At 34.5% G+C, this 27,142-nt stretch overlaps 1 protein-coding gene and 1 long non-coding RNA gene across 2 annotated transcripts in view; one reads left to right on the top strand and one right to left on the bottom strand.

Annotated features, from left to right (window-relative positions):
- Positions 1-7,313, top strand: part of LOC110255510 — a 41,536-nt gene extending 34,223 nt beyond the window's left edge. Inside the window, exon 3 of the long non-coding RNA XR_002335922.1 lies at positions 6,921-7,313. This is a non-coding gene — a long non-coding RNA (uncharacterized LOC110255510). The remainder of the gene's footprint in view (positions 1-6,920) is intronic.
- The window catches only part of SUCO (SUN domain containing ossification factor), a 91,023-nt gene that overhangs the window by 14,324 nt on the left and 49,557 nt on the right, over positions 1-27,142 (bottom strand). The window contains 12 exon segments of the mRNA XM_003357538.4: positions 5,089-5,180; positions 5,639-5,793; positions 7,320-7,369; positions 7,372-7,423; positions 9,977-10,064; positions 12,889-14,052; positions 17,304-17,394; positions 18,660-18,728; positions 24,159-24,224; positions 25,255-25,346; positions 25,956-26,011; positions 26,218-26,238. Of these exon segments, the coding sequence (XP_003357586.3) occupies positions 5,089-5,180; positions 5,639-5,793; positions 7,320-7,369; positions 7,372-7,423; positions 9,977-10,064; positions 12,889-14,052; positions 17,304-17,394; positions 18,660-18,728; positions 24,159-24,224; positions 25,255-25,346; positions 25,956-26,011; positions 26,218-26,238 (1,996 nt within the window).

Raw genomic sequence — 27,142 nt, 5'->3', positions numbered from 1 at the left:
TTTTAGCCATCTGAATCAACAACATATAAAAAAGATTATACACCATGAACAGGTGGGATTCATCCCAGGTTCACAAGGATGGTTCAACACAGGTAAATCAATCAACAGCATACATTAGCAAAAGAGAAGTCAAAAATCACATGATCATCTCAATAGATGAAGAAAAAACATTTCACAAAGTCCAACATCCATTCATGATCAAAACTCTTACCAAAGTGGGTACAGAGGGAACATACCTTAATATAATCAAAGCCATTTATGACAAACCCACTGCAAATATAATATTCAATGGAGGAAGCCTTCCCACTAAAATCTGGAACAAGACAAGGATGCCCACTCTCACCACTGTTATTCAACATAGTATAGGAAGTCCTAGCCACAGCCATCAGACAAACAAAGAAATAAAATGCATCCAAATAGGAAGAGAAGAGGTAAAACTGTCACTGTATGCAGATGACATGATACTATATATAGAAAACCCCAAGGACTCAACCCAAAAACTACCTGAACGGATCAAGAAATTCAGCAAAGTAGCAGGATATAAGATTAACATTCAGAAATCAGTCACATTTCTGAATACTAACAATGAAATATTGGAAATGGAATACAAAAATACAACACCTTTTAAAATTGCACCCCAAAAAATCAAATACCCAAGAATATACCTGACCAAGGAGATAAAATACTTATATGCTGAGAACTATAAAACATTAATCAAGGAAATTAAAGAAGATGTAAAGAAATGGAAAGATATTCCATGCTCCTGGGCTGGAAAAATTAATGCTATAAAAATGGCCATACTACCCAAAGCCACCTACAGATTCAATGCAATCCCTATCAAATTACCCATGACATTTTTTCACAGAACTAGAACAAACAATCCAAAAATGTGTATGGAACCACAAAAGACCCAGAATTGCCAAAGCAATCCTGAGGAACAAAAACCAAGCAAGAGGCATAACTCTCCCAGATTTCAGGCAACATTCCAAAGCCACAGTCATCAAGAGAATGTGGTACTGGTACCAAAACAGACAGACAGACCAATGGAACATAACAGAGAACCCAGAAATAAACCCAGACAGACACCTATGGTCAATTAATCTTTGACAAGGGAGGCAAGAACATAAAATGGGAAAAAGACAGTCTTTTCAGCAAGTAGTGTTGGGAAACCTGGACTGCTGCATGCAAATCAATGAAACTAGAACACACTCTCACACCATGCATGAAAATAAACTCAAAATGGCTGAAAGACTTTAATATAAGACAAGACACCATCAAACTCCTAGAAGAGAACATAGGCAAAACATTCTCTGACATCAACCTTATGAATATTTTCTCAGGTCAGTCTCCCAAAGCAACAGAAATAAAAGCAAAAATAAACCAGTGGGACCTAATCAAACTGACATGCTTTTGCACAACAAAGGAAACCAAAAAGAAAACAAAAAGACAACTTACAGAATGGGAGAAAAATAGTTTCAAATGATGCATCTGACAAGGGCTTAATCTCTAAAATATACAAACAACTTATACAACTCAACAGCAAAAAAGCCAACAACCCAATGGAAAAAGGGGCAAAAGACCTGAATAGACATCTCTCCAAGGAAGATATACAGATGGCCAACAAGCACATGAAAAAATGCTCAACATCACTGATTATTAGAGAAATCAAAATCAAAATTTCCACAGGATACCACCTCACACCAGTCAGAATGGTCATCATTAATAAGTCCACAAATAACAAATGCTGGAGGGGGTGTGGAGAATAGGGAACCCTCCCGCACTGTTGGAGGGAATGTAAGCTGGTATAACCACTATGGAGAACAGTATGGAGGTATCTTAGAAAACTATACATATAGAACTACCATATGACCCAGCAATCCCACTTTTGGGCATATATCCGGACAAAACTTTCCTTGAAAAAGACACAGGTACCCGCCTATTCACTGCAGCTCTATTCACAATAGCCAAGACATGGAAACAATCCAAATGTCCATCAACAGATGATTGGATTAGGAAGATGTAGTATATATACACAGTGGAATACTACTCAGCCATAAAACAGAACAAAATCATGCCATTTACAGCAACATGGATGGAACCAGAGACTCTCATACTGAGTGAAGTTAAGTCAGAAAGAGAAAGACAAATACCATATGATATCAATTATATCTGGAATCTAATATATGGCACAAATGAACCTTTCTACAGAAAAGAAAATCATGGACTTGGAGAATAGACTTGCGGTTGTCAAGGGGGAGGGGGAGGGAGTGGCATGGATGGAGTACTGGGATTAATAGATGCAGACTATTCCCTTTGGAATGGATTAGCAATGAGATTCTGCTGTGTAGCACTTGGGAACTATGTCTGGTCACTTATTATGGAGCATAATAATGTGAGAAAAAATAATGTATACATGTATGTGTAACTAGATCACCATTCTATACAGTAGAAAAGTGACAGAACACTGTAAACTAGCTATAATGGAAAAAATTATATAATTATACACATTAAAAAAAGAGATATTTGCCCACCGAGGTTCAAAGCAGCCATTATTTCACAACAGCCAGGAAGCAGACGCAAACCAAATGCACATCAACAGATGAATAAACAAAACATGATATATATCTGTAAAATGAAATATTATTCAGTCAAAAAAAAGAAAGTCCTGTTACAGGCTACAACATGGATGAAACATGAAGACTTTTTTTTTTGTTAAGGCTGCACCGATGGCATATGCAAGTTCCGAGGCTAGGGGTTAAACTGGAGCTACGGCCGTGGCCTATGCCACAGCCACAGCAATGCAGGATCCGAGCAGTGTCTCTGACCTACACCACAGCTCAGGGCTACAATGGATCCTTAACCCACTAAGCGAGGCCAGGGATCGAACCCACATCCTCATGGATCCTAATCCGGTTTGTTAACCACTGAGCCACAAAGGGAACTCCAGAAGACATTATGCTAAGTGAAATAAACCAGTCACAGAAAGACATATAGTGTATGATTCTACTTACATGTTAACTAAAGTAGTAAAATTCATAGAAACAGAAAACATAATGATGGTTACCAGGGGCTGGGAAGAGGGGAACAAAGGGGATTTGTTGAATGGATAGAACATTTCGGATTTACAAAATATACAGAACAAAAAGTTCTGGAGATCTATTTCACATCAATGTGAATATACTTAACATTACTGAGCTAAGTAGATAAACTTAAATTTCAAGATGATAAATTGTGTTATCTATCTTTTATTAAAATAAAATAAGACATAGACCTGTCTCATAGAGCTTAGAATTAAAAATAAAGCAAGTACAGGATGGCTAAAATCAAAGCAGACTATAATAAATGTCTTAAGAAGAGATTTAATTCAAACGGAAGAAATAAATGAAGTAACAAATAGCAGAATCAGAATTAAAGCCAGTTTCCTACCTACTGTATTCAACCTTTTAATTGTAAAAGATGAACCAAGATGACATAGCTGTTTAAAACAGAAATAATTCTATTATCAGTTATAAAAGGCTATTCTATTTGGCCTTTAAGAGCTACATCAAGAGAAGAGAAATAGCAAAATAGTCAACGAATTTAAAATAAGATTAGAAATGCTGAGAGAAATATCTCAATATATTTCCTATTCACACAAATATAGGTCAAATAAGTAATACATATACACCCACCAGAATGGCTAAAAGACCAACAATACTAAACGTTAGTAGGAATGTGGAATAAATGGAACTTTCAAACATAGCTGATGGGAGGGTAAATTCATATAACACTCTAGAAAACTGTGTGACAATATTTACTAAAGCAGAATATACACAATCTTATGATCTAGTAATCTCATTTCTGGCATATATCCAACAGATGTGCATACATGTATGTTTGCTAAAAGATATGTAATAGCCTCAAACATAAAATAATCCAATGTAAATGAATAATTTAGAATATCTGTATAATGCAGTACTACACAGGAATGAGGCTGAACAAACTACAACTACAGTCAGTGACATGGAGAATGAATCTCATAATCTCAAAATATGTAGTAGCTATACTGAGAGGAGATAAGCAGTGATGAAAAAGAGCATGGTGCTGGATAACATTCTGCTCCTTAATCTGGGTGTTGGTCACACATGTATGTTTGGTTTGTGAAAATTCATCAAGCCTTACCTTATGATAATTACACTTTCTTGAACAAATAATACTTCATTTAAAAAATTCAGTTATAAAAAGACTTATCAGCCAAAAGAATAAAAGAGAGAAAGAAAAAAAGCAGGGAGTAGGATGAAAATTTACTAGCGCTAAGTAAACCCACATGCAATGGATTAAGTCTGTAGTTTTGTGATAATAGTAAACCAGAGAAGCTCAGGAATGACTGCTTGAATGACTCACTAAAAACATGCTGCTCAGTTACTAAATCCCAAAGAAAGCAAATCTAATGATTACTAAGAAAGACTAACTGAAATATATAATTAATTTGGTTATTTTAATATTGCTATGAAGATAAGTCTTTCAATAAGCACTAATTACGATACTAATTATAAAAAGTACTGATATAGGAAAATGGCCACTCAGTACACATCCATTCATTTAAATGTAAGTATTCATTAAATATTAGACAATAAACTACTACTATAGACCCTGGGAGACCCTGGGCCATAAAAAAGAGATCCGATTTATTTTTCAGAAAGTGCCTCACAATCCTAAACTAGAGACAAAAGGGGTCCTACCTGTATAGGAAGAGGAGGCAGATAAGCACAGGATACTATGGAAGCACATTCAGGTTTTCCATATCTGCTGAACTTTCTCAAACACCCCTCTCTAAAAAGAAATACTTCTAAACAGGAGCATGTGCAAAGGCTACCAATAGCTAATTAACTAAGTACCCCCCACCCCACCCTCTGGACCTTTAGGAACAAAGATAGATTAAAAGTGTGGAAATGGTAAGGTAGCTTTGACACAGCACAAACACAAAGGCTAGTTATACCCACTATTCTGTTGCAGGTGGTCTCAAACAGAACATTGACGTTACACTTATGCTAGAAGGAAGCTAGATTAATGTTTCCATACACTTATTACATATCCACAAAAATCTACCTTCTTCGCCAGTTAACTGTAGAGACTTGGATCTGATGAGTGGAAATGAAGTTCTCCTTTTCAAATTCATATCATCATAGGACGAGAAACACCTAATAAGAAAAATCATCATTGGGCACAATGAGTAAAATAGATATAATTTACTCTGTAGTTGGGGCTATATGGTAGCTAGAGAACTGTACATGACACATAGGACTAATCTCTAAGGTAACACTCCAGTTATTGATAATACATGTAAAAAAATTAAGGATCATTCTCTAGGAGGTGCTATATTAAAATACCTATTCTCCTCCTCCCCTTTGAAGTCCACATTAAAGCATCTTTCACAACCGAAACATTTCATAAGCTTTTATGCACGTATTATTAGTGTTTTCTCTACTAGAGTCTATAAAACCTTCTAGGCACAGGACAATCTCTCTAGTTCCAATGAAGTTTTTAACATTTCGCTTTTAAGATAATTATATGAGGAAAGACATCATCTCAGTATCTCTTTATTTGCTCACATTTCTCAAAACCATAAAAAGAAAATGGTGAAATAATGATGACTTACCTTTTAGGGCTTGGATACTGATTACTTTTAGGAAGTTTTGAAATAAAATCTCCATCAAATTGAGAACTGTTTCGACAACGCTGCATACAAAGCATCAGTCCCAAGATAACACAGAGAACCAAAGATATAACAAGATAGCTCTGTCGATCTGAAACCTGAGATGAGAAGAGGGTTTAGGTTTATTAACAACAACAACAATTTTAAAATCATACTAGAAAAAAATACAATGGGAATTAAAGTTCAAAGGACAAATCACTGTAAGTATTTTTTCAATGTGCTTCAAAACCATAAATGTAAGGTATGCTCTTTGAAAATGTACTATGAAGGTAACGTTTTACTTTTTCTTTTCCTCCTAATTTTTAAAAAAATTTCTAACGAAGGTATGTACGCCTTTCACCTATATTCACCAATCATCAACATTTTGGCACATATATTTCATTTTTCCATTTGTACTATCTTCTCCTGGGAGGAAAAAAAACCATGTTCTTACTTAGTCTTTTCCATTTTACAAAACTAAACCACCAACTGCCCAGTGATTTAAGACTGGGGATTACCTTTAATTTCTCATAACCCACATCTAATCTTTCAGCAAGGCTTGTTTTTCTACCTCTTAAATATACAGTGAATTCAGCAACTTCACAACATATTTCACAAATTGTTCACAAATTGAGAACTTCACAAACTGTTCTCCATTTCTAAAATCCTAGTCCCAGCCAACATCACCTCACCCAGGCTACTGCAATTGCCTCCTAAGTGGTTTCCTCCCCAATTCTGCTCTTGCTGGTGGTCCCTGAGAGGCAATTCTCCACAGAGCAACAAAAAGGGAGTTTCTCAAAGTGTTGCCAATGCGATGACCCATGTTACCTCTTTACTTAATACTTTCCAATGGCTTGCAGTGATTAGAATAAAATTCAAACTCTAAATTGCCTACAAAGGCCTATATGACCAGGCCCGCCAATTTCCCGAACTCATTTCCTACCCTCACTTCTCTAATTCACTCTGCTTTAGTCATACCAGCTTTCTTTCTGACCCCAAACACATTTCTTTATGTTTCTAATCACAGGCCCTTTGCCCTAGTTCTGCTACTAACAGATTTCTTCCGATCCCGGGCTCTGGGTGGCAGCTAACTCCTCTTGAGCACTCAGTTCTAATGCCACCTCCTCAGGCAACCCTTCCGACATCACCCTAGCTAAAGCAGCAACACTTAAAGCACCACCAGTTTCCTTCTCTACCCCACTGTCCTTCACATACATTTACTGTATGTTTTTCCTCTCTCCCCCAGGTGACAGGAGCCTGAGGCCAGGGACTAGTCACTGCTGTACGCCTCAACCTAGGACTGGACAGCTCATGTCTCAAACACACTGGTGGCTCAATATATATTTGTTAAATCAATGAAATTTTTCTTTGTTAACCAACTTAGTAAGCCTTTTTGAACTGAAAATGAACTATGTATTGAAACTACCAAGTTTATAAAGGCTTAATAGAATTGCTTTATAATTGTATTTTAGATAAGACCTAAACTATGAAAGCGATGCTTTCCAAAAACTTGTATTTTTCCACAAAATGCTATATTCTGGTGTTCTGAAAAAGATCTCTGTAAATGATAATCTTCAACAAAAGTTCTTAGATATGAAGCCTGTCTTTATGACACCTGTCCTACAATACCATCAATAACAATTACCTCATGTTTTAATTCTGCTACTGTTGTTGATAAATTTAAAACGAGCTGCGCATGTTGGTAAGTTGTGCCTGTAGTAACTGGATGGCTTCAGTCTGCCTCTGATCCTATAATAAAGGAAGAAATAAGTTATTATTTTCCCTTGTGTTTCATCTGTACATTAACTACATTATACATTCAAGTAAAATAATCTGGAAAAACTGTAAAAATTCCGTGGAGGGGGTGACATTTCAACCTTCCTCCCCTGCCTTGAGCCAAAAACAAACCCCACACACAAAAAACATTTTGCCACTCACTGCTACCATGTAGAATACTAAGTTAATAAAAATTACTTTTCAAGTTAATATGGGCCCCAAATATATAAACCAGCATATAACCAGCTAAGCAGAGAACAGTCACTTTATCAAATGTATTTTTTTTTATTAATGAAAGCAATCGGTAGAAAGACATATTGAAAAATATTTGAAGAATGTTTTTGGATATGAAGCAGGCTCATACCAAGAAAGTTTTAAAAGTTCTATTTTACAGCATATTAAGATGGAACTTAGGATGTCACATAGTCAAAAACCTACAAGTGATCATCTAGTCAATGATAAGTTATCACTGGTGAAAAGAAATTCATCAAAAATACCTATCTTCCCAACTCTGAAATTTTCAAACTTGTATAATCAACAAACATGTTTTTATTTAAATATCATTTGCATGCATCTTTTAGAGACTTATGCATCGTGTTCATGGTTATACACCTACAGTAGTTATTCTGTACTAAAAATTTCAACTTACTAGTGAATTTGGGAAGGAGGAAAAGATGACAAGAAGAAGTCGAGGAAATCTCCACTCTTAATTTAGGACCCTACATGAAATAGCTACATAACTACTTATGATTCTAAATCTAAGTTTTTCAAATTTAGATTTAAATACATTTTAAGTCTCAACTGTAGGTGGAGGTATAAAACTGTAACAAAAAGTTTCACTCACTTCGCTCACTGTGATCCACTGTGGTACTTTCTATCTACTTCATCTTTTTAAAATGCTGAATGTGATTCATTAAACTGTTTCTTTTGACTCACATTTGACAAACACTGATAAATTCTAGACAGTTTTAAAGGGTAAGTATTAATTTTATTAAGTTGGTTAACACTTCTAATCAAGATATACTTCCAATAGTGTTAATGATACATGAGATTATTCAAAAGCATAGATGTTACATATAAAGCATAGGCATTACATGAAAAGCAAAGGGAAAATATTAAAGAACTAAGTATTATGTTCATGGATCAGAGGACTTAATACTATTAAGATGTCAATTCTCCAAACCGATCTAAAAATTCAACACAATTCCAATCAAGATCCAAAGAGGGTTTCTGTTTGTTTGTTTGTTTGTTTGTTTGTTTTAGGTAGCAACTGACAAGCTGATTCTAAAATCTAGATTAGTCGAAACAACTCTGGAAAAGATAGACAAGGTTGAAGGATTCACAGATTATCTAAATTCAAGAGCTCCTATAATGCTACAGTAATCACAACGATGTAGTATTAGCAAAAAGACAGATGAACAAAACACAAGAGAAACCTAGAAGCAATCCACGTATATACGATGAATTGATTTTTATCAAAAATACAAAGAAAATTCGGGGGGGAATCATCTTTTCAATAAATGATGCTGGAAGAGACATTCATGTTTCTCAACCCCCCTCCAAAAGCACTTTGATTCCTACTTTGCAACACATAAAAATTAAAATGGATCATAAACCTAATGTAAAACTAAAACTATACAAATTCTAGAAGAAAACACAGGAAAAACAGTCTTTGTGAATTTGGGTCAGGCAAAGATTCTGTAGAACAAAGAAAAAATGGGTAAATTATATTTTATTAACAAATCAAAAATTTCTGCTCTTCAAATAATACATTTGAGAATGAGAATGAGAAACAAGTTATGGACTGGGAGAAAATATCTTCACAGTATGTGTCTGATAAGGGACTTGTACTTAGAATATGTCAACAACTCTCAAACCTCAATTTAAAACAGGGGGGGGAATTTACGTGGAACCACAATTATAATGTGTCACAAAAAGAGAGTAAGATGCAACTAAACTCTACAATCTGAGGCCTCCTCACTTCACCATCCACTAGTCCCAAGAAACCCTTTAGAAATGTTAAGTATAAAATTTCTTCAACATGGTAACACACTATAAAAACTTATTAATAAATATCACATTTAATAATGCAATACTGAAATCAATCCCTTAAAACCAACAAGACCAGGGAATGGCCACTATTAGCATTCCTATTGCATCACTATACAGCTCTAGGCAAGAGATAAAAGGGAAAAAAGAAGAAAGAAAAAGGTATATTAAAAAGAAACAGCTGTTTTTATTTACAAACAATAAAACTATCTACATAGAAAACTACAAATGATTTCAGAGTTTAACAAAGTTCCATAAAAGTCCACTGCACTTCTATACACATATACAAATCTTGAAATGTAATACAAATAATGCTAAAGAAAATTTTCTCTTCATCAGATATTGCTGCTACAAACTAGAAAACATATTACAGCTATTGGGGAAAAAGTGAACCAATATTACTTATCCCTCTTACCGGCGAAAGCATACAAAATACAATGGAAATTTATATAAAAAAAAGACATGAAGATGACCAACCTGCTCCTCTGCTATTCTTGAAGTATTCTGAAGTTTTACTATTGTTTTATTGAAAGCCTTTTGCATTTCTTCCATTTGTTTTCGGTACCTAGGGAGTAAGAATTAATTTAAACTGGTTTTAATTTCTTATTATTACTGGAAACACATTTCTGATTTCAATATATGAGATAAATCCATTTTTCTGAAAATGACTCTTATTGAGGGCTGTGCAATACAAGAAAACTTAGAGGTAACATAAGGAGGTCCCTTGAGGTATTTGCTACTTCAACATCAATTCTACCTGTCTCACTGCTATTTAAGATTTATAAGTCACATATACAGTCAACTAATTTATGACAAAGGAGCCATGAATATACAATGGGGAAAGGATGGTCACTTTAACAAATGGTGCTGGGAAAACTGGACAGCCACATGCAACAGAATGAAGCTGGACCCCTATCGTAACACTATCCACAAAAATTAACTCAAAATGTATTAAACACCTGAATGTAAGATCTGAAACAATAAAACCCCTAGAAGAAAGTATAAGTGATAAGCTCTTTGACATCAGTCTTGGCAACATATTTGGTGGGGGGGGGGGGATTTAACACCAAAAGCAAAGGCAACAAAAGTAAAAAAAAAAAAAAAAAAGCAAGTGGAACTACATCAAACTGAAAAGCAAAAGAAACCATCACCAAAATGAAAAGGTTACCTATCAAATAGGAGAAAATATCTGCAAATCATTAATATTATAAAAGGGTTAATATCCAAAATACATAAAGAATTCATATAGCTCAACAGCAAAGAAACAAACCAATTTAAAAATTTGCAGATATGAATATTTTTCAAAGTAAAACAGATGGATGGTCACACAAGTACATGAAAAGATGCTCAATGTCATTTATCAGGGGCTTGCAAATCAAAATCATAATGAGTTATCATCTCACATCTGTTAAAATGGCCCTTATCAAAAAGACAAGAAATAACACTTGTTGGCAAGGATACAGAAAAAAGAACCCTTGAGCACTGTTGGTGGGGATGTAAATAGGTGCAGCCACTATGGAAAACAGTATGGAGATTACTCAAAAAATTAAAAATAAAATCATATGGTAATATGCTTCAGCATTTTCATTTCTGGGTATTTATCTAAAGAAAATGAAAAACACTAACTTGAAAAGATATATTCATTGCAGCATTATGTACAACAGCCATGACATGGAAGCAAGCTAAGGGTCCATCATGGGAAGAATGGATAAAGAAAATGTGATACGTATATACCATGGAATATCATTCAGCCATAAAAAAAGAAGGAAGTCTTGCTATTTGTGACAACATGGATGGACCCTGAGGGCAGTATGCTAAGTGAAATAAGTTATACAGAGGAAGACAAATATCATATGATCTCTCATGTGGAAACTAAATAAAAGGGAAAAAAAATCCTCTAATTCAGAGAACAGATTAGTGGCTGCCGAAAGTGGGGGGTGGAAGTGGACAAAACTGACAAAGGGGGTCAAAAGGTAAAACTTTTAAATGATTAAGTAAGAGTGATGTAATGAATAGCATGGTAAGGGTAGTTGGGAATACTGGATAACATATTTGAAAGCTGAGAATAGAGTAATCTTAAAACTTCTTATCCCAAAGAAAAAAAACCTGTAACTATGTGGTGATATTAATCAGACTTAGTGTAGTAATGACTTAGCAATATACACAAATATTAAATCACTACTTAATACACCTTAAACTAATATAATGTTATATGTCAAATACATCTCAAGTATATAAAAAAAGATTTATTAGTGATTTCTGTGATTCCTTTAATGGGGCAAACAGGGTGGGGATGAAGAGAGGTACAAGCAGCAGGTATGAAGAAGGCATGCAAACACACCCATATGAAATCTGCCAATAAATTATATGTATGAATTAAGAAGAAATCCCTTTTAGGATACAATGTTAACCTTAGTAACATTTCCATTAGTAGCATTTTAAGAGGAGTAGGAAAAGGTAATGCTTCATGAACTCTAGGCACTGAGTGCAGAAGTGGTTTCAAAATGTTGGAAAAACCTTAAGGACACTGGGCACTTAATAAATTATAAAAAACTAAATAATATAAAGAGCAGAGAATCATGCCTGAGGTCTTAATCACTACATAAGAACACTGGCACTGCCTCTGACACTTATGAGCACAAGAGCATAAATAATTACAACTAAGAACTAGGATTCTAAAGACTTGTTAGAAGAGTTCAAATGCTGCCTCATCACCCTGTTCCATCTATTCTAGTCTTCACTTATTTAAACTCTTAAATGATAATTTGCCAAGTTTCACAAAGAGCTTTAAAGTCTATAGACTTTAAATTTTTCCCAAAAAGCACTCTGGGAATCAAATAGTAAAAGTGGCTGAAGTCAAGCAAGAGGGGAAAGGAGAACCTGACATAGATAATTCAAACTTGTTAGCCTAATAATAGTCCCTTAGTATTTCTAAAAAAGGAAATCAATTCTTAAAATCATTGATCAACATTCAAGTAACTTTCTCTCTTCAGCTAAAATGGTGCTTATTACTACTGTATCATTAAATAATTAAAGCCTCCCTGTCTCTAGTCATAGATTATACTCTGCCACTCAACTCACTGTGGAAAGTAGATTGTGCTAATTCACAATAACGCTTACCTGGAGATCCCATTGTGGCTCAGTGGAAACAAACCCAACCAGTACCCATGGGGATGTAGGTTCGATCCCTGGCCTTGCTCAGTGGGTCAAGGATCTGGCATTGCTGTGAGCTGTGGTGTAGGTCGCAGCTCAGACCTGGTTCTGCTGTGGCTGTGGCATAGGCTGGCAGTTACAGCTCCAAATTGATCCCTAGCCTGGGAACTTTCACATGCCATACCTGTGGCCCTACAAAACAAAAACAAAAAAAAAAACGAACCAATAAAGCTTACCTTTGGCTAAGCTCCTCCAAATAGCGACCACTGAGAGACATGTTAACTTCTAAGGCTTTAATACGGTTATTAAGTCTCATAAATACTGACTCCTTTTGGTTAGATCCATGTATAAGATTTCCATTGGCATATCCTAGATCTGAAGAATTTTGCAATTCAGCATAAAAATCTGTAGCTGTCCTCTGTAACCCTTTTAAAAGGGCATCTTCTGTAGACTGTTCTTCCTCTTTTATTTCAGGTAATGAAGAAGAATCCACAGCAGGAGTCAAAATTTGCTTTGGTGTGTCAGCTATGTTCATTTTGGGTTCCCCATCTTCATTGTCTGGCACAGTAGCTGTGTTTATAGGTGGCACTATTGTTTCAGATAGCTTTGTGATAATCTGCATGGTGTTTACTTCTTCTTTTACAATATTATCCATTACTTCATTAAGTTTATTTGTTTCATAAATCACAGTTGGCTTCTCTATAGAACTAACACTCTCAGATCTTTTTTCTGTTTCATTATCGACCTCGACAGAACTCTCTTGGGGAATCACTTGTGATGGTGTATGCCCTGCCTCATATTTAATAGGCTCAGATACTTCTATTTTAGATGATGAACCAATTTCTGGAGTAATGTCTAAGAGAAAAGACTGAGAAAGAGTTTGAGGATGGCTTGGTTCAAGTTCAATTGCATCTACAGTGTGATTAATCAAATCTCCACGGTGCGTACTACTTAAGTCACCTAGATCAACAGTTTCAACTTCCTTTTCCTTACTCTTGCTGTCCAATTCTCCACCTGGAAGTTGCAATACTGAAACATCTACTGATTCAACAGGAAGCACTAATGGTGGTTGAGCGGACACAAGGTAATCTTTTTCTTTACTCACAGAAGTCCTGCTGCGTTGCCGATAATGAGCAACTCTAACTGAACACCATTTATATATGTATTCTGAAAAACTAGAAATACAACAAATTGTGGTCAATTCACTGCAAAACATTTGTGTCTCTGACTCAAACCAAGGTGATGTTTCATCCTCTTGTTCACCACTACCCAGAAGGGTCACTGTAGATGGACTTGCCTCCTCTTCCTCCTCTTGAACTAGTTGTACAATGGGACTCTCTTTGGCAGTATCCGGTAATGATGGCTCTGTGTCGTGCACACGTTCTTCAGTGGTTACAAACCTAGAAAAACATATCCATAACCACAAATCACTTTAATTACAAATATAAAGTTAAAATTATGTTTAAGGAAAATAAATGTGTCATACGTAAGATAAAAAGAAGGCTGGAAATACAGAAAAAAACCTCAAATTTACTTTGGATAAATTTTTTCCCTTCAAATCACTTTCATTATAAACACTATGGTAACAGAAAGGTCATTATCAAGTGACCAGTCACCTGACTCAAATCACCATATATACCAAATCAAATTTTTCTTTAATCTCTGTTTAAGAACTATTTGTATATGACTGTTTCCATGTATTTAATGTATCACATACCTTTCCTTCTATAAATATTCACCAGATTTTTACAAGTCTCATTACCCCTTACGTCAGAAACTAAGCTATCCAAAGGCTATAAAAGTCCCAGAAACAGAACTAGAAGCCAGGATTCTTATTATGAATGCACTTTGTGCTTGAACATCCTACTTTCAAAAGGCAACTACAGTTGACCCTGGAACAATGCAGGGGAGTTAAGAGATGCTGGCCCTCCACATAGTCAACATCTGTGTATAACTTGTAGTCAGCCCTCTATGTACACAGTTCCTCTATGTCCACGGTTCTATACCCTCAGATTCAAGCAGCCAAGATCATTTATACTGCAGTGTGTACTGATGAAAAAAGTCTGTGTATAAGTGGACTCGTGCAGTTTAAACCCATGTTATTGAAGGGTCAACTACAGATTTCTCAAAGGTCATTTACCTGAGGATGGTTTGCAGAATTTCAACATGGCGTTACACACACACACACACACACACACACACACACACACACTTATCTGCTTTAGGGACAAAAAAACATATTCCCACTCCCCCCAATAATCTCAGTATCATCTGGGCTAATTTTCAATTATTTGAAGCTAAATACTTAACCATTTAAATGAAAATCCTGGCTCATAATAAACTAATGGAGCCCCTAACTCTTCCCATCTTTGGGCTCTGGAGTATGTGGGTGGGGTAGGGGGAAGTGGAGAATGAAGCTAATGGGAACAATGTTGTAAATTATAGCATCAGTCATTCCTTCCAAGATAAAGATAATGAATTTCCAGGTGCAGTTCTTAAAACACCAAAGGTACAATCTGAAAAAAGAAACTAATCTACCAAAAAGAAATATCTTCATACAAATTTTCCTATGGTGAAAAACTACCAAGAATGCCAGGAAATTTCTTCAAATAAAGACTAATATCACAATAGCAAAAGTAGGAATAAAAAAAACAATATCTAAAAGCAGGACTTTAATTTTTTTTGACAGTAAAATAGTAAATGAACTAAACTTAAACATAATAGGCTATGCTGCTTTCCTAAATAGATGACATAGATACATAGATAGAGATATAGGCTCTATATAATATTTCTTAAATATTCAGGTGGTATATTGCATATTATCTACCAAATAAATTATGGCAGTGAAAAGGAGCAGTCTCTGAAGAGGGGAGGGAGAAAAACTAAAATGAATTAATTTGGTAAAAATTAAGTTATATACCATCTATATATACCCTAATCAGAGTTAATTTTTTTAAATTCAAACCTAGGAAAAGAAAATAAGTCATCTTTTCATAATAACTTTAACAGTGATACCCTATTATGAATTCTTTTATTTTCTTCAGAGGACTGCCATATAATCATCAAAAAGAATTTAAGACAAACATACATGAAGAAACATTAAGTTAAAAAAAACAAACAATTATGCAAAAATATCTATTAAAAACAAACTCTAATACAAAAAAGTAAAAATTTCTACATTAGGGGAGTTCCCGGCGTGGCGCAGTGATTAACGAATCCGACTAGGAACCATGAGGTTGTGGGTTCGATCCCTGGCCTTGCTTAGCAGGTTAAGAATCCAGCGTTGCCCTGCACTGTGGTGTAGGTCGCAGATGCGGCTCGGATCCCACGTTGCTGTGGCTCTGGCGGAGGCCAGCAGCCTCCAATTAGACCCCTAGCCTGGGAACCTCCACATGCCGCGAGAGCAGCCCAAGAAATGGCAAAAAGACAACAAAAAAAAATTTCTACATTAGCCTGATGTGGTATCTTTCAACAAATAGTCATATATATGGGGAATGAATGTGTATAAGTATATGTGTATAGGGGGAGTATAAAATGAAATTAGTTTTGTTTAGCTTTGAAAAATAAGACACACCATGTGTTGTTAATTAAAGAACCTAATTATGAAACTGGGACAGCTCCACATAATTAGAAACACCAAGAATCTCTATCCCAAGCAGATTTCTTAGGACCTTCTAGGAATCAGTAACACACAATGCTGTATTTTCTGTCTAAACACAGTCACTTTCAGAATTAATATAGGAGAATACAAGTTTGACAGTATGCCCTTCAAAACACAAAAATCTCATTTCTGAATTAATATACCTCTTAGGAATTTCAGCTCAAAGCACACCCACTGTAGGTTTCATTATTTATTACCTTGAACTGTTTCATATTCAAACACCATATCCTATTAAGTAGCTAGAGTTCCTCTGAGATAAAGGGCTGTCAAAGTTTACAGGGAGAACACCCTGTGAAATACACTTAAGTTAAATTCACAGTAATTATACCCAAATTATCCCAATGATCATCTTAATAACCCAAATCATTATGAGTTTAGCCATTACAGATCAGAAGTAGAGGTAACAATAAACCTTAATCATCTTTGGGAGAAAAGATTTTTTTAAAAATGAGGTTATCTTATATTTTACCTACATACACACATCCCTGCCCAAAGTGCTCACTGCAACCTGAGGAGAGATCTCTATCATTCAATTTCAGAAAGTGAACACTGTAAGAGTCTGCTGTGTTACAAAACATATTTAAAAATCACTTTTCTAAGCATTTCAGGTGCCCTTTATAGCTTTCTAGGCATAGGACAGATATTTAGTCAATGCTTTTAAATTTGAACTTAATAAAAAGAGGCCTTTGAAATTTGTCCTCAAACTTATACCTGCAGTTATGTCAATTCATTTGCAATAAGGAAAAGATTAGGTACAGTAAATAATAAAAGTAATACATAATATCAAAATAACAAACATTTGGTCTGGAGTGAAGTGAATTCCTAATACCCAAAAAATAATTTGAAAATGTTTTAAATGGCTGTGGAATGTCTGTCCTATGACCCAGAACTTTCTATAGATAATCATTTCACATGAATCACAAGTACCTTTTTATGTACTATTATACTTAGCTCTAGTTTTTAGAACTCTAATATCATAATATAACTTACTCGTGTGATGGAAGAGGAGTTGAAACAGGAGCTGATTCAGGCAATTTAGGTGCGGTTGTGGCAGTGCCATTCTCAGATATACTTTTATTTCCTATTTTAAGAAAGAAGCCCACATTGAGTTTAATTTTAAAAAGCTATACCATGAAAATACTTCACTATAACAAAGAACTTTAGTTTCTCGAGGGAGGAAAAAAAAAAGTTAAATAAGTTTACTACTGTGGATTTTTTCTTTTTTTCATCAAAGTTGTTTTAGAAAGAAATGACCGTTCAAAGTCACAACTACAAGTAATACATATTCTTTCTCAGCTTTTCAGAGAATTAAAGCAAGTATGACTATGAATTTTGTGTAATCTTAACATTATTAATAAGAGACCTGAGTTACTAGAGAGAGTGAGAAGAAATAAATGGAATCACTATAAGTCTGTACTTAGAACTAAGAATTTTTTAAATTCAAGCATATCTGACATACAATATTATATTAATGTGCACAACATAGTAATTTCACATTTGTATACACTGCAAAATGATCACCATAATTAGTCTAGTTATCATCTTTCACCATACAATATTCCCCATGATGTATATTACTCATGTATATTACTCATTACTTGCTCATAACCCCAATTTTAATGTCAACCAATACTGCAATAGCAGCATCTGTCCCTCTACTTACTGTTACTCTACCCCATGACTGACTTATTTTATAAATGGAACTACATATTTTTTGAAAACAGGAAATGCAAGATTCTCTTTTCTAGTAATATTCTTATTTGACATTCTTTAAAGAAAAATTGCTTTCTAAATTGAATAGCTATTTGGTAAGTAAAAGCATACTTGAAGTACCATTAGAGTATCAAAGCCTCAGGAAAGGGATAAGAGATAAAATCACTACTCCAACAGCAGGGGAGAATCAAAAAATAAATTCATGATTTTATATAGACAGGGTCCTATTTTTTTTTTTCTTTTTCAGCTGCACCCATGGCATATGGAAGTTCCTGGGCCAGGAATTGAATCTGAGCCACACCTGTGACCTATGGCAGCTACAGCAATGCTGGATCCTTAACCCACTGCACTGGGCCAGGGATCAAACCAGCAACACCATAGAGACAAGCTGATCATTAACCCACTGCACTGCAGCAGGAACTCCAGGATCCTATTATTAAACAAACAAACAAACAAACAAAACCTTGCGAAATTCAAATTAACAATGAATAACAGAACGCTGCTAAGTTCTTTTGGACGGTTTCTATATTTTTAAATGAAAAATCAAATTGCTTGGCTTACTAACTAATTTTACTAACTAGGAAGACCAATGGAGTATCATATATTTAAAACACCCATAAAATGATTAGGTACCTTCTGTCAGGTCTTCAGTTTTTGCTCCCAGAATATTAGCGGCAATATTCACCATATTTAGAATGGCATCTAAAACAAAATTCAATCAGAAAAAAAAAATACCAATACACCTAAATATTTTCATATAACTTAATATCAGCAAGTCAAAAACCATTTGTAATGGTCTTTCTGCATTTTTTGGACTAATTACTTTTTTGCTCGCTTTACTATGTAAGTCCAATATAGGTCACAAATTTCATTCAAAATGTATTAAGCATAAATCTGAATTTTTATGCTCAGAACAATTTTAAAATTTAATTACACTTTTTTTTTGTAAAACTTCCCCATTTTAACAAACACTAACTTCAGCGTATTACAAAATTCAAGTATAATTCAAAATTTATTTGCCTGTACTGGAAAGAAATATGACAACCAACATTCATATTTTATAGAAAAGCCTTTTTTTCTTTAAAAAGGTTCTACAGTTTAAAACAAAAACAAAAAGCTTGAAAAAACAAAAGTTTTTCCTAAACACGACTATCACAAGTAAAAATAAAATAAATCGAGATTATAGCCAAAGGACAGAAGAAAGACTATTTTCAGCTATGAACATAAAATATCTATTGGTAATATAGTTAAATCCCAAATTGATACTGCATAGAACCATGTCTTTGATGACTTTTAACTATGTTTTATGGACAATAAATCATACAAAATTCTTTTGTGAATTTTGTGAATTGGGTGAGTATGCGCATGGCCAGATGAATTAAAAGTCAGTCATAAAACTTAAATGTTGTAGATAAAGCAATCTGCGTACTTGCTAATTCTTCTTCTCTTTCCAAACAGGATATCACAAATGATGAGTAAAGTGGTACAAACCTTAATACCTATATAAAAAAATGACTGAAGGTTCATAAAGACCATAAAATAGCAGAACCCCATAAAAAGCTGGTGCTGGGAAGAGAAGACTTCCTTCTAGTAATCCAACCTAATTTCAAGGGAAATTAATTTCCAACTTGAATCTAATCTCTGAAATTCTATGGGTTCATTCACTAGTATTACATATTTTTCCTAAAAAAATACTAGATCTGGCAGGGATTTATATATACACACACACACACACATATATATGTATATGTATACGTATATATATAATTTTATGTATGCACCTGCAGCATATGGAAGTTTCCCAGGCCAAGGATTGAATGCAAGCCCACGCCACAGAACAGGCACCGAATCTGCCAGGCGGGGGATTGAAAGTACACCTCTGCAGAGATCCAAGATGCTGCATTAGGAGTCTTAACCCACTACGCCACAGTTGGAACTTCAGGCAGGGGCTATAAATTTATTAAGCCTCATCAGTTTTTTCTATAGAAGTTTCCCTTCCTAGAAGAGGTCCATAGGGTTTTCATCATACTTTCATGAAAACTACAGTTGTGAAAAGTAAGAAAGGATCTAAAGGAGGAAGAGCTATGAGAAGGTTGAGAATAAGCCAAGCACTGATGCCTAGCACTGATCCTGTAAATGTATACTTTATGGTAGGTAAAAACAGAGGAGATTTTAAACTGTTTTAAAAATAATAATTAGAAGACAGTTAATCATTTTAATCTTTACATAACTATGATTCTATAGTCTGAAAGACAAGTAGTGGTACTTTGTTTCTAATCATTAGTACAACACATAAAAGTTTTATACTTGCTTTTTAAATATCTAGGATTATAGGTCAACCTTGCCCTCTGACACAGCAAATTATTAACAGAAAAGCAGTCTTGGACTTAAGCTAAAGAGGTGCATTAGCACTAGATAAAAACAGGAATGGAAACCCTGTATTTCCTCACAAATGAAATAAAGAAGCAATGGAAGTTCTGTTACTTGCTCATAACCCCAATTTTAATGTCAACCAACACTGCAATAGCAGCATCTGTCCCTCTACTTACCGTGATGGCTAAAATTCAGTCAAAACTGACAGCTCCACAGAACCCAAATTTTGGAATCAAGTCTATATTCTAAGTTCCTTTTGTTTCAAAGGGCAATCTTACCTCATATTTCAACTTTCTGCATTTAAATTTTTGGTATTATTATTATTGAATTTTTAAAAAATTCCATATCTATTAATCTGTGTAAAGTAAGTAGCTTTAGAATATTAAAAAAAGTATTAATTTTTAACCTAAATTTTAATATTAGTGCTTACAATAAGGAAGATTTATACTAGCTATCATTTTAAAATATTGTTTATTATCATCTTTAAGGGGGCCACTTGGTAACAAAAGCAGAATCTGGCAAATTTCTTCTTTCTCAGCCCATCTAACCTATAAGAAATAATCCTGCTATGTTCACAGAACACTGCCAAAGGAAGTCTTTTCTTTTTTTTTTCTTTTTTTTTTTTTGTCGTTTGAGAGAAAGCAGCTTTGTGAACTTTCTGACCATTCTCAATTTGCATTCAAGTGCATGACTGCTTGTCAAGATAATCTGAAAAGCCTTTAGAAAGGCTAAAGGGTAAAGTAATAATTTGGAATACAGTGCCAAACTAGATACCTGTCCTTAATTTCTCCTGGATTAGTCAACTTCTTTATCTGTAGGTTGGGCAGCTCATCCTATCCCACCCCATTCCATTAGGAATGAAATTCTCCTAGGGACCAAATATCAACATTTTATACTCAGTCTCCAGCATACCAATGGCTCTATTTGATGCAGAAAACATACTGCCTATGCTACAACACAAGACAAACCAACAAAAAAAATTACTTCCTCCCATGTGTACTGAGCAGCTACCTCTGCAGCATGCTGACCTTCATTCTCTTTTCATTCTAGGACCTTAAAATATATACATTCATAAAAAATACTCTGACTTAAAACAAAAACCATACTTTGTCTTAAACATACAAAAATAGAAACCTGGCCTTTAGCAAATCAGATGATTCTAATAAAATGCAGAACACATTTAGGAGTAAAGGCAGACTTGTAAGAATATTAAAGCAGAGAGTGGTCTGGAAGACCCACATGACCAAGCACAAGGAAAGTAGAGTGATATGAAGAATTTCTGTTGAAGTAAAATATTTAAATATTCTGGTTCAAGAATGTAAACAAAAGACTCAGGTAGAAGAGTGGCCAGAACTGGCATATACAGCAAAGTCAAGAATGCTGCTCTGAGACTCCCTTTCTGGCAGTTCAATAAATTACATAATATCAAAGATGTTTAAATATGCAGCATGCACGCTCTCTGATAACCAAGTCCCATTGGAAGCATCATACTCTGATATGTCCTATGACTACTAATTGCTCAACTGCAAAGGAAAAAAAGTTTCTTTTTAGATTAAAGCAAGAGAATTCTGTTTTGGAGACACTACTTTAAGTATTAAAAATAAATAAGGTTCAAAATTGACCAATTTAAAGCTAATTTAGAAAGTGGTGAGGATTATAGTCAAAATCAGACATTCTAGTGTCAGAGACTAGCCCTTTGGCCTGATTGCACACTGCTATTTACTCCTTAAAGTTACATCACACTGGACGTAGTAGCTAGGTCAGGCTTAAAACCAGTCCTAGATTCATCAGAGAAAACTAGAAGGACAGATACAGGTATAGAAGGCAGCAGTGTTAGGTCATGCCTACAAGTTTTATGACAACAAAGTCTTATCATCCAGCAACTGCCACCTCTCTTGTTCTCAAACTTCAAGAAATGGAGATCTTTTTAAACTCTTATTTTTCATGCCTAAGCTCAAGTGACATCCTCCTACCCATCTTGTCTCACTATACAAAATCTTTCAACATCTAAAACACTGGAAGGGAAATGGTCGACCCTTCCACAGAGCCACAAAATGAAAAATAAATGATGTGTTACCAAGAAATACACCTTCAAGGAAAAAAGATTCAAAAAGTAGAATCTAAAAAGATTCTATGTATCACTGTAAGAGAAATGATTACAAGTAGGGACTGAAAAGGTTTTAATGTGAACTTGGAGTTAATTCCATAGGAAGATAGAAAAAGAAAGCTGTATCAACAGAGTTTACTTTTATCTAAAACTATATTAAATCATTACTTCCTAAGGTGCTCCTTCCTTTCCAGTAACCACCGGAAGCTAGGGGAACTTTTAGTCAGGGGCTATTTTCTGACGCTATAAAATAATGATGCCTCCTCACAGCTAATACAGCATTACTGAGCTATGATTTGATGACTATTATATAACATAGAATGTTTTATTACAAATTTAAGGACATGAACAGTATTAATATCCAGATAGATAAAACAATTACGTTCACTCCTAAAAGACTACACTCCATAGCAGTGAATGAGGCACCTGTTTTTAATATCATCACCAGCTAGCTACAGCTAAAGCATCTTACTTAAAAACTGTCAGTAATACCTAAAAAGTCAGTTGATGAGCAATAGAATAAAACAAAATATATTGAGCTAATCTGTAACAAAGTTAATTACTTAAAAGCATTCCCTTTATGCAGGTATTTTTAACACTCTTCTTCCTATTCCTTAAAAAGTCCACTGAAATCTATAGTTTTCTATGGTGAGGACGATGGGAAGGGAAAAAAGAAAAAATGAAAACAAAGAGATGTGACTCAACTCCATATACTGTAGTCACCCAAATATCTACCTAAGTATATGTACTACTGGTTGAGTATCTTAAAAAGCTATAAGGACAATGTACACTGTGAGACCATGATTCAAGCAATTCAACTCACTAAGCTCAATAAGAGAAATGCATAAACAAATAGTCTTCTATTTTACTAAAATTTACTTTCATTAAATTCAATTATTAATCTCCAAATAAAAAGAAAACTCTTCCCGGTAAATTCTATATTCTTCAGGAATAACCAAAAATAACAAACATTAAAATATACCTACCTGCATTCTAAGAGTAAAAATAAAGTGCCAGTTGGTAATGGTCTTTCCACACATCTACTTAGCTAGCCTGCCACTAAGTTCAGATAGTAAGTTTGCATAATAAATGAAACAATTAGTATCTTAGTCACTGAATTTTTACTTTACAAAGAGTATATTATTTTTACTATTATTGTTACTGCTTAGGAATCATTACTATGAATTAAAACAGTCTTTATGTTCCCATATACTAACAACTCCTCATTTGGTAGGATTTCACTGATGTGCACCAATTCTAAACTAACTCCTTTCCCACCCAGTATTACTACCTAGATACTCTTACTCATAAGAGTAAGGTCTAGGACCTCTTTAAAAATTCTTTCCCAAAGTAAATTCATAGTCTATTCTTCACTCTAAAGAATTCGCCTAAAAATATGTGTTTCATTATAGTAGAAGAACCAAAATGTGCCTGTATTTTTCCCTCTCTTCCTTCTTTTCATCTACTCTTTCTATTTTATTCCCAGAGAAATACTTTCCAATAGCCAGCACCTTTGATTTCAACTCAAAGTTTAATACTGGGCATAAGAGCCTCCTAAACTGTAAGTATTACAACAAAATGTCCACATGTGCCAGGAAAAAAAAAAGCTGAGAAATATTTGAAAAATGACTAGCAAAACCCAAAATACTCACTTGTAGCAGAACCAAGAAGGTTTTTTGAGGATTTATCCTCCCCAGTATTATAATCCAGTGGGTAATCTGTTTAAAAAGGAAAATGAAGGTAATAAGTTTAAAAACTCAAATTATGTCCTGCCAAAGTCAGCTGGCATTTAAAACAATTTTATACTATTCAGTATACATCTAAAACATGATCATAAAAGGTAAACAAGGAGTTCCCGTTGTGGCTCAGTGGGTCCATGAGGATGCATCATGGGTCCTGGCCTCGCTCAGTGGGTTAAGGATCCTGCGTTACTGAGCAGTGTAGGTTTCAGATGCAGCTTGGCTCTTGTGTTGCTGTGGCTGGCAGTTCCAGATCTGATTTGACCCCTAGCCTGGGAATTTCCATATGCCACAGATGCAGTCCTAAAAAAAAAAGAAAAACAAGTGAGAAAATGAAATTCACAAGCTATTCACCAAACAGATAAATAAACCACAGAAAATATTTCTACTGCTTACCAAAGTTTTAATCACATTTGTAACATTTTTATTCAAGCTTTCAATGTACTTTATCAACCGCTAGCTAATGTCTTCACTTATAAGAAAAGTGAAGAAGGGGAAATTTTAGATTTTTCAGACTATGGTATAAGACATCTTAAAACAAGAACTTGATGTAGAAATGGAGGGTATCATAAAGCCTTCTCCTACCTCTTCAAGTTCATAGGAATTTCTCAGAGGCTCAGACCTCAATATGTCTGCTCTTAGGCTGAAGGCAAATCAAAGAAATTAATGCTTATTTCTACTATTTCAATTACCTTTTAAGAGTAATAGGTTTTGGGCCTGGCTTAGGGAAATAATCAAAATTTATAGCACTGATGTTATGGATGGGAGTTCCAGACACAAATAACTGGTTGACAGACTTGGAAAACAGCCCTACTTACAAAGCAGCAAATCATTTTAGAAAATAGGTTTAAGAAAAACTTAGTTATTAGGGTTAAAAAACAAGGAGAAAACTAGGTCTAAAGACAACTGTGAAATAGCTTTTTTTTAAGTGACCTCTAGTTACCCATTACCATTAGATTTTAAAAAGCAAAAGAATATACATAACGGTCAATGTTTTAACATCACCTACCATAGTCCTCATCAAATAGTTCTTGACGTTCTGACTGATACTGGGAATCGGCAATCTCTTCATATTCTTCCACCATGCTAGTGCCAAATACCCTATTAACAACAATTTCATTAAAGACTTTCAAAACCAGTTGTTAAGACTTGTCTATTCGGAATAAATGACAAAATATAATAATTTTGGTTTTTTGAAAGTCATTAACTTCTAAGACCCCAAATAATGACTTTCTCAATTCATTGTTTCCATTAAAATGTTATTCTACTTAAGGCATTTAAAAATATAATGACCAAGTCTTGCATCAGTCTAAAATGTTTCCATATATTATCATCACAGCAAGCAAACTAAACAGAACATACAAGATGAAGGTTCTTTTTTCTTAATAGAGAAAATTTTTACTTTTCTAAAACATATTCAAGAACAAAAAGGTTTTGCGCTTATATTTCTATGGTATTAACTTCAAGCAGTAGAAAATTATTTATTTTAAATATACTGTTTTGTTTTTTTTTTTCCTTTGGCCGCACCCCAGCATGCAGAAGTTTCCAGACCAGGGATCCAACACAAGCCACAACAATGATAAGCCACAGTGGTGACAAGGCCAAATCTTTTAACTGCGAGGACTCTAGGGAACTCCTAATATGTTAAAATTTTTATGTATCCCTTTTTTCTTTTTAAATCATTCAGTAAATTTTTCTCTTCTGTATTACCTTATAAGGCTTAATGGACAAAAGTGCTCTGATCCAAAATGTGATACCAACTCTACCTGAAGAATAAAAAAGCACATGAAATGAGAAGTCTGCACAGTGCATGTGAGAGTATCTAACCATATACTCAGTTTTTTCATGGTAACATTTCTAAAAATAAAGTCCTTACTTCCCCAAAAATCAGTATGTATAAAGCTTTGCTTTTTGCCATGCAGTAATATGCCATGCCCTGTTATTCAATATTGCAAAAGAGAGGGTTGCTAACCTTTATGTACTTGATGAACATCTGAAGCAAGAGAAAGGAAAAGAAAAAGAAATCAGTTCCAAAGTCTGATAACATGCCATAAGCAACATTTAATATTTGTAAATTATACTGTATGATTAAAGTATAGAAAGCAATGTACTGTGATGGATAACATTGTAGTACTCTTTTCTAAAAAATTTTTGTATTACAGTTGATTCACAATGTTTTGTCAACATTGTAGTATAGTACTCTTACTTCTTCGCAGAAACCAAAGCAATTATTTCAATTTTTACCAACACAACTAGAAAGTACAGTCTAACTGTAATGAAATAAATTAACTTCAACCTAAAATTCACTGCTGCTATTTTATTTATTCATTAGATACGAAAGCATTTTAAAATTAATAAAGAATACCTAGAAATAACCTGTCATATTACTTTGAACACTGTAGATATATATCATATATAACTACATCCAAACTTATATATTGATACATGTGGCTATGCATATCTATCAATGTACATATTGATAAAAAAAATAAGTAGCATAATGTGAAATAATTATTATTGCACTATATTATATACAAACTCTTTTAGGGAAAGCATGAATTCCTGATGTGCTCTGTTATTTCAAGTATAACTTAGAGAACTAGAAGATATTTATCTTTTTTTTTTCAATCTTTTTAGGGCCACACCCTCAGCATATGGAAGTTCCCAAGCTAGGGGTCTAATTGGCACTGTAGCTACTGGCCTACACCAGCCATAGCCAATGCAGGATCCCAGCCACATCCGTGACCTACACCATAGTTCACGGCAACAAAAAATCCTTAACCCACTGAGCGAGGCAAAGGACTGAACCCACGTCTTCATGGATACTAGTTGGGTTCATTATCACTGACCCACGACGGGAACTCCTAGAAGACATTTATCAATCCACTTCTAACATA

Source organism: Sus scrofa, chromosome 9 (assembly GCF_000003025.6).
Source record: "Sus scrofa isolate TJ Tabasco breed Duroc chromosome 9, Sscrofa11.1, whole genome shotgun sequence".
NCBI lineage: Eukaryota > Metazoa > Chordata > Mammalia > Artiodactyla > Suidae > Sus > Sus scrofa.
Note: the sequence above shows the minus strand (reverse complement) of the source record. Positions and strands in the feature narration are given on the sequence as shown.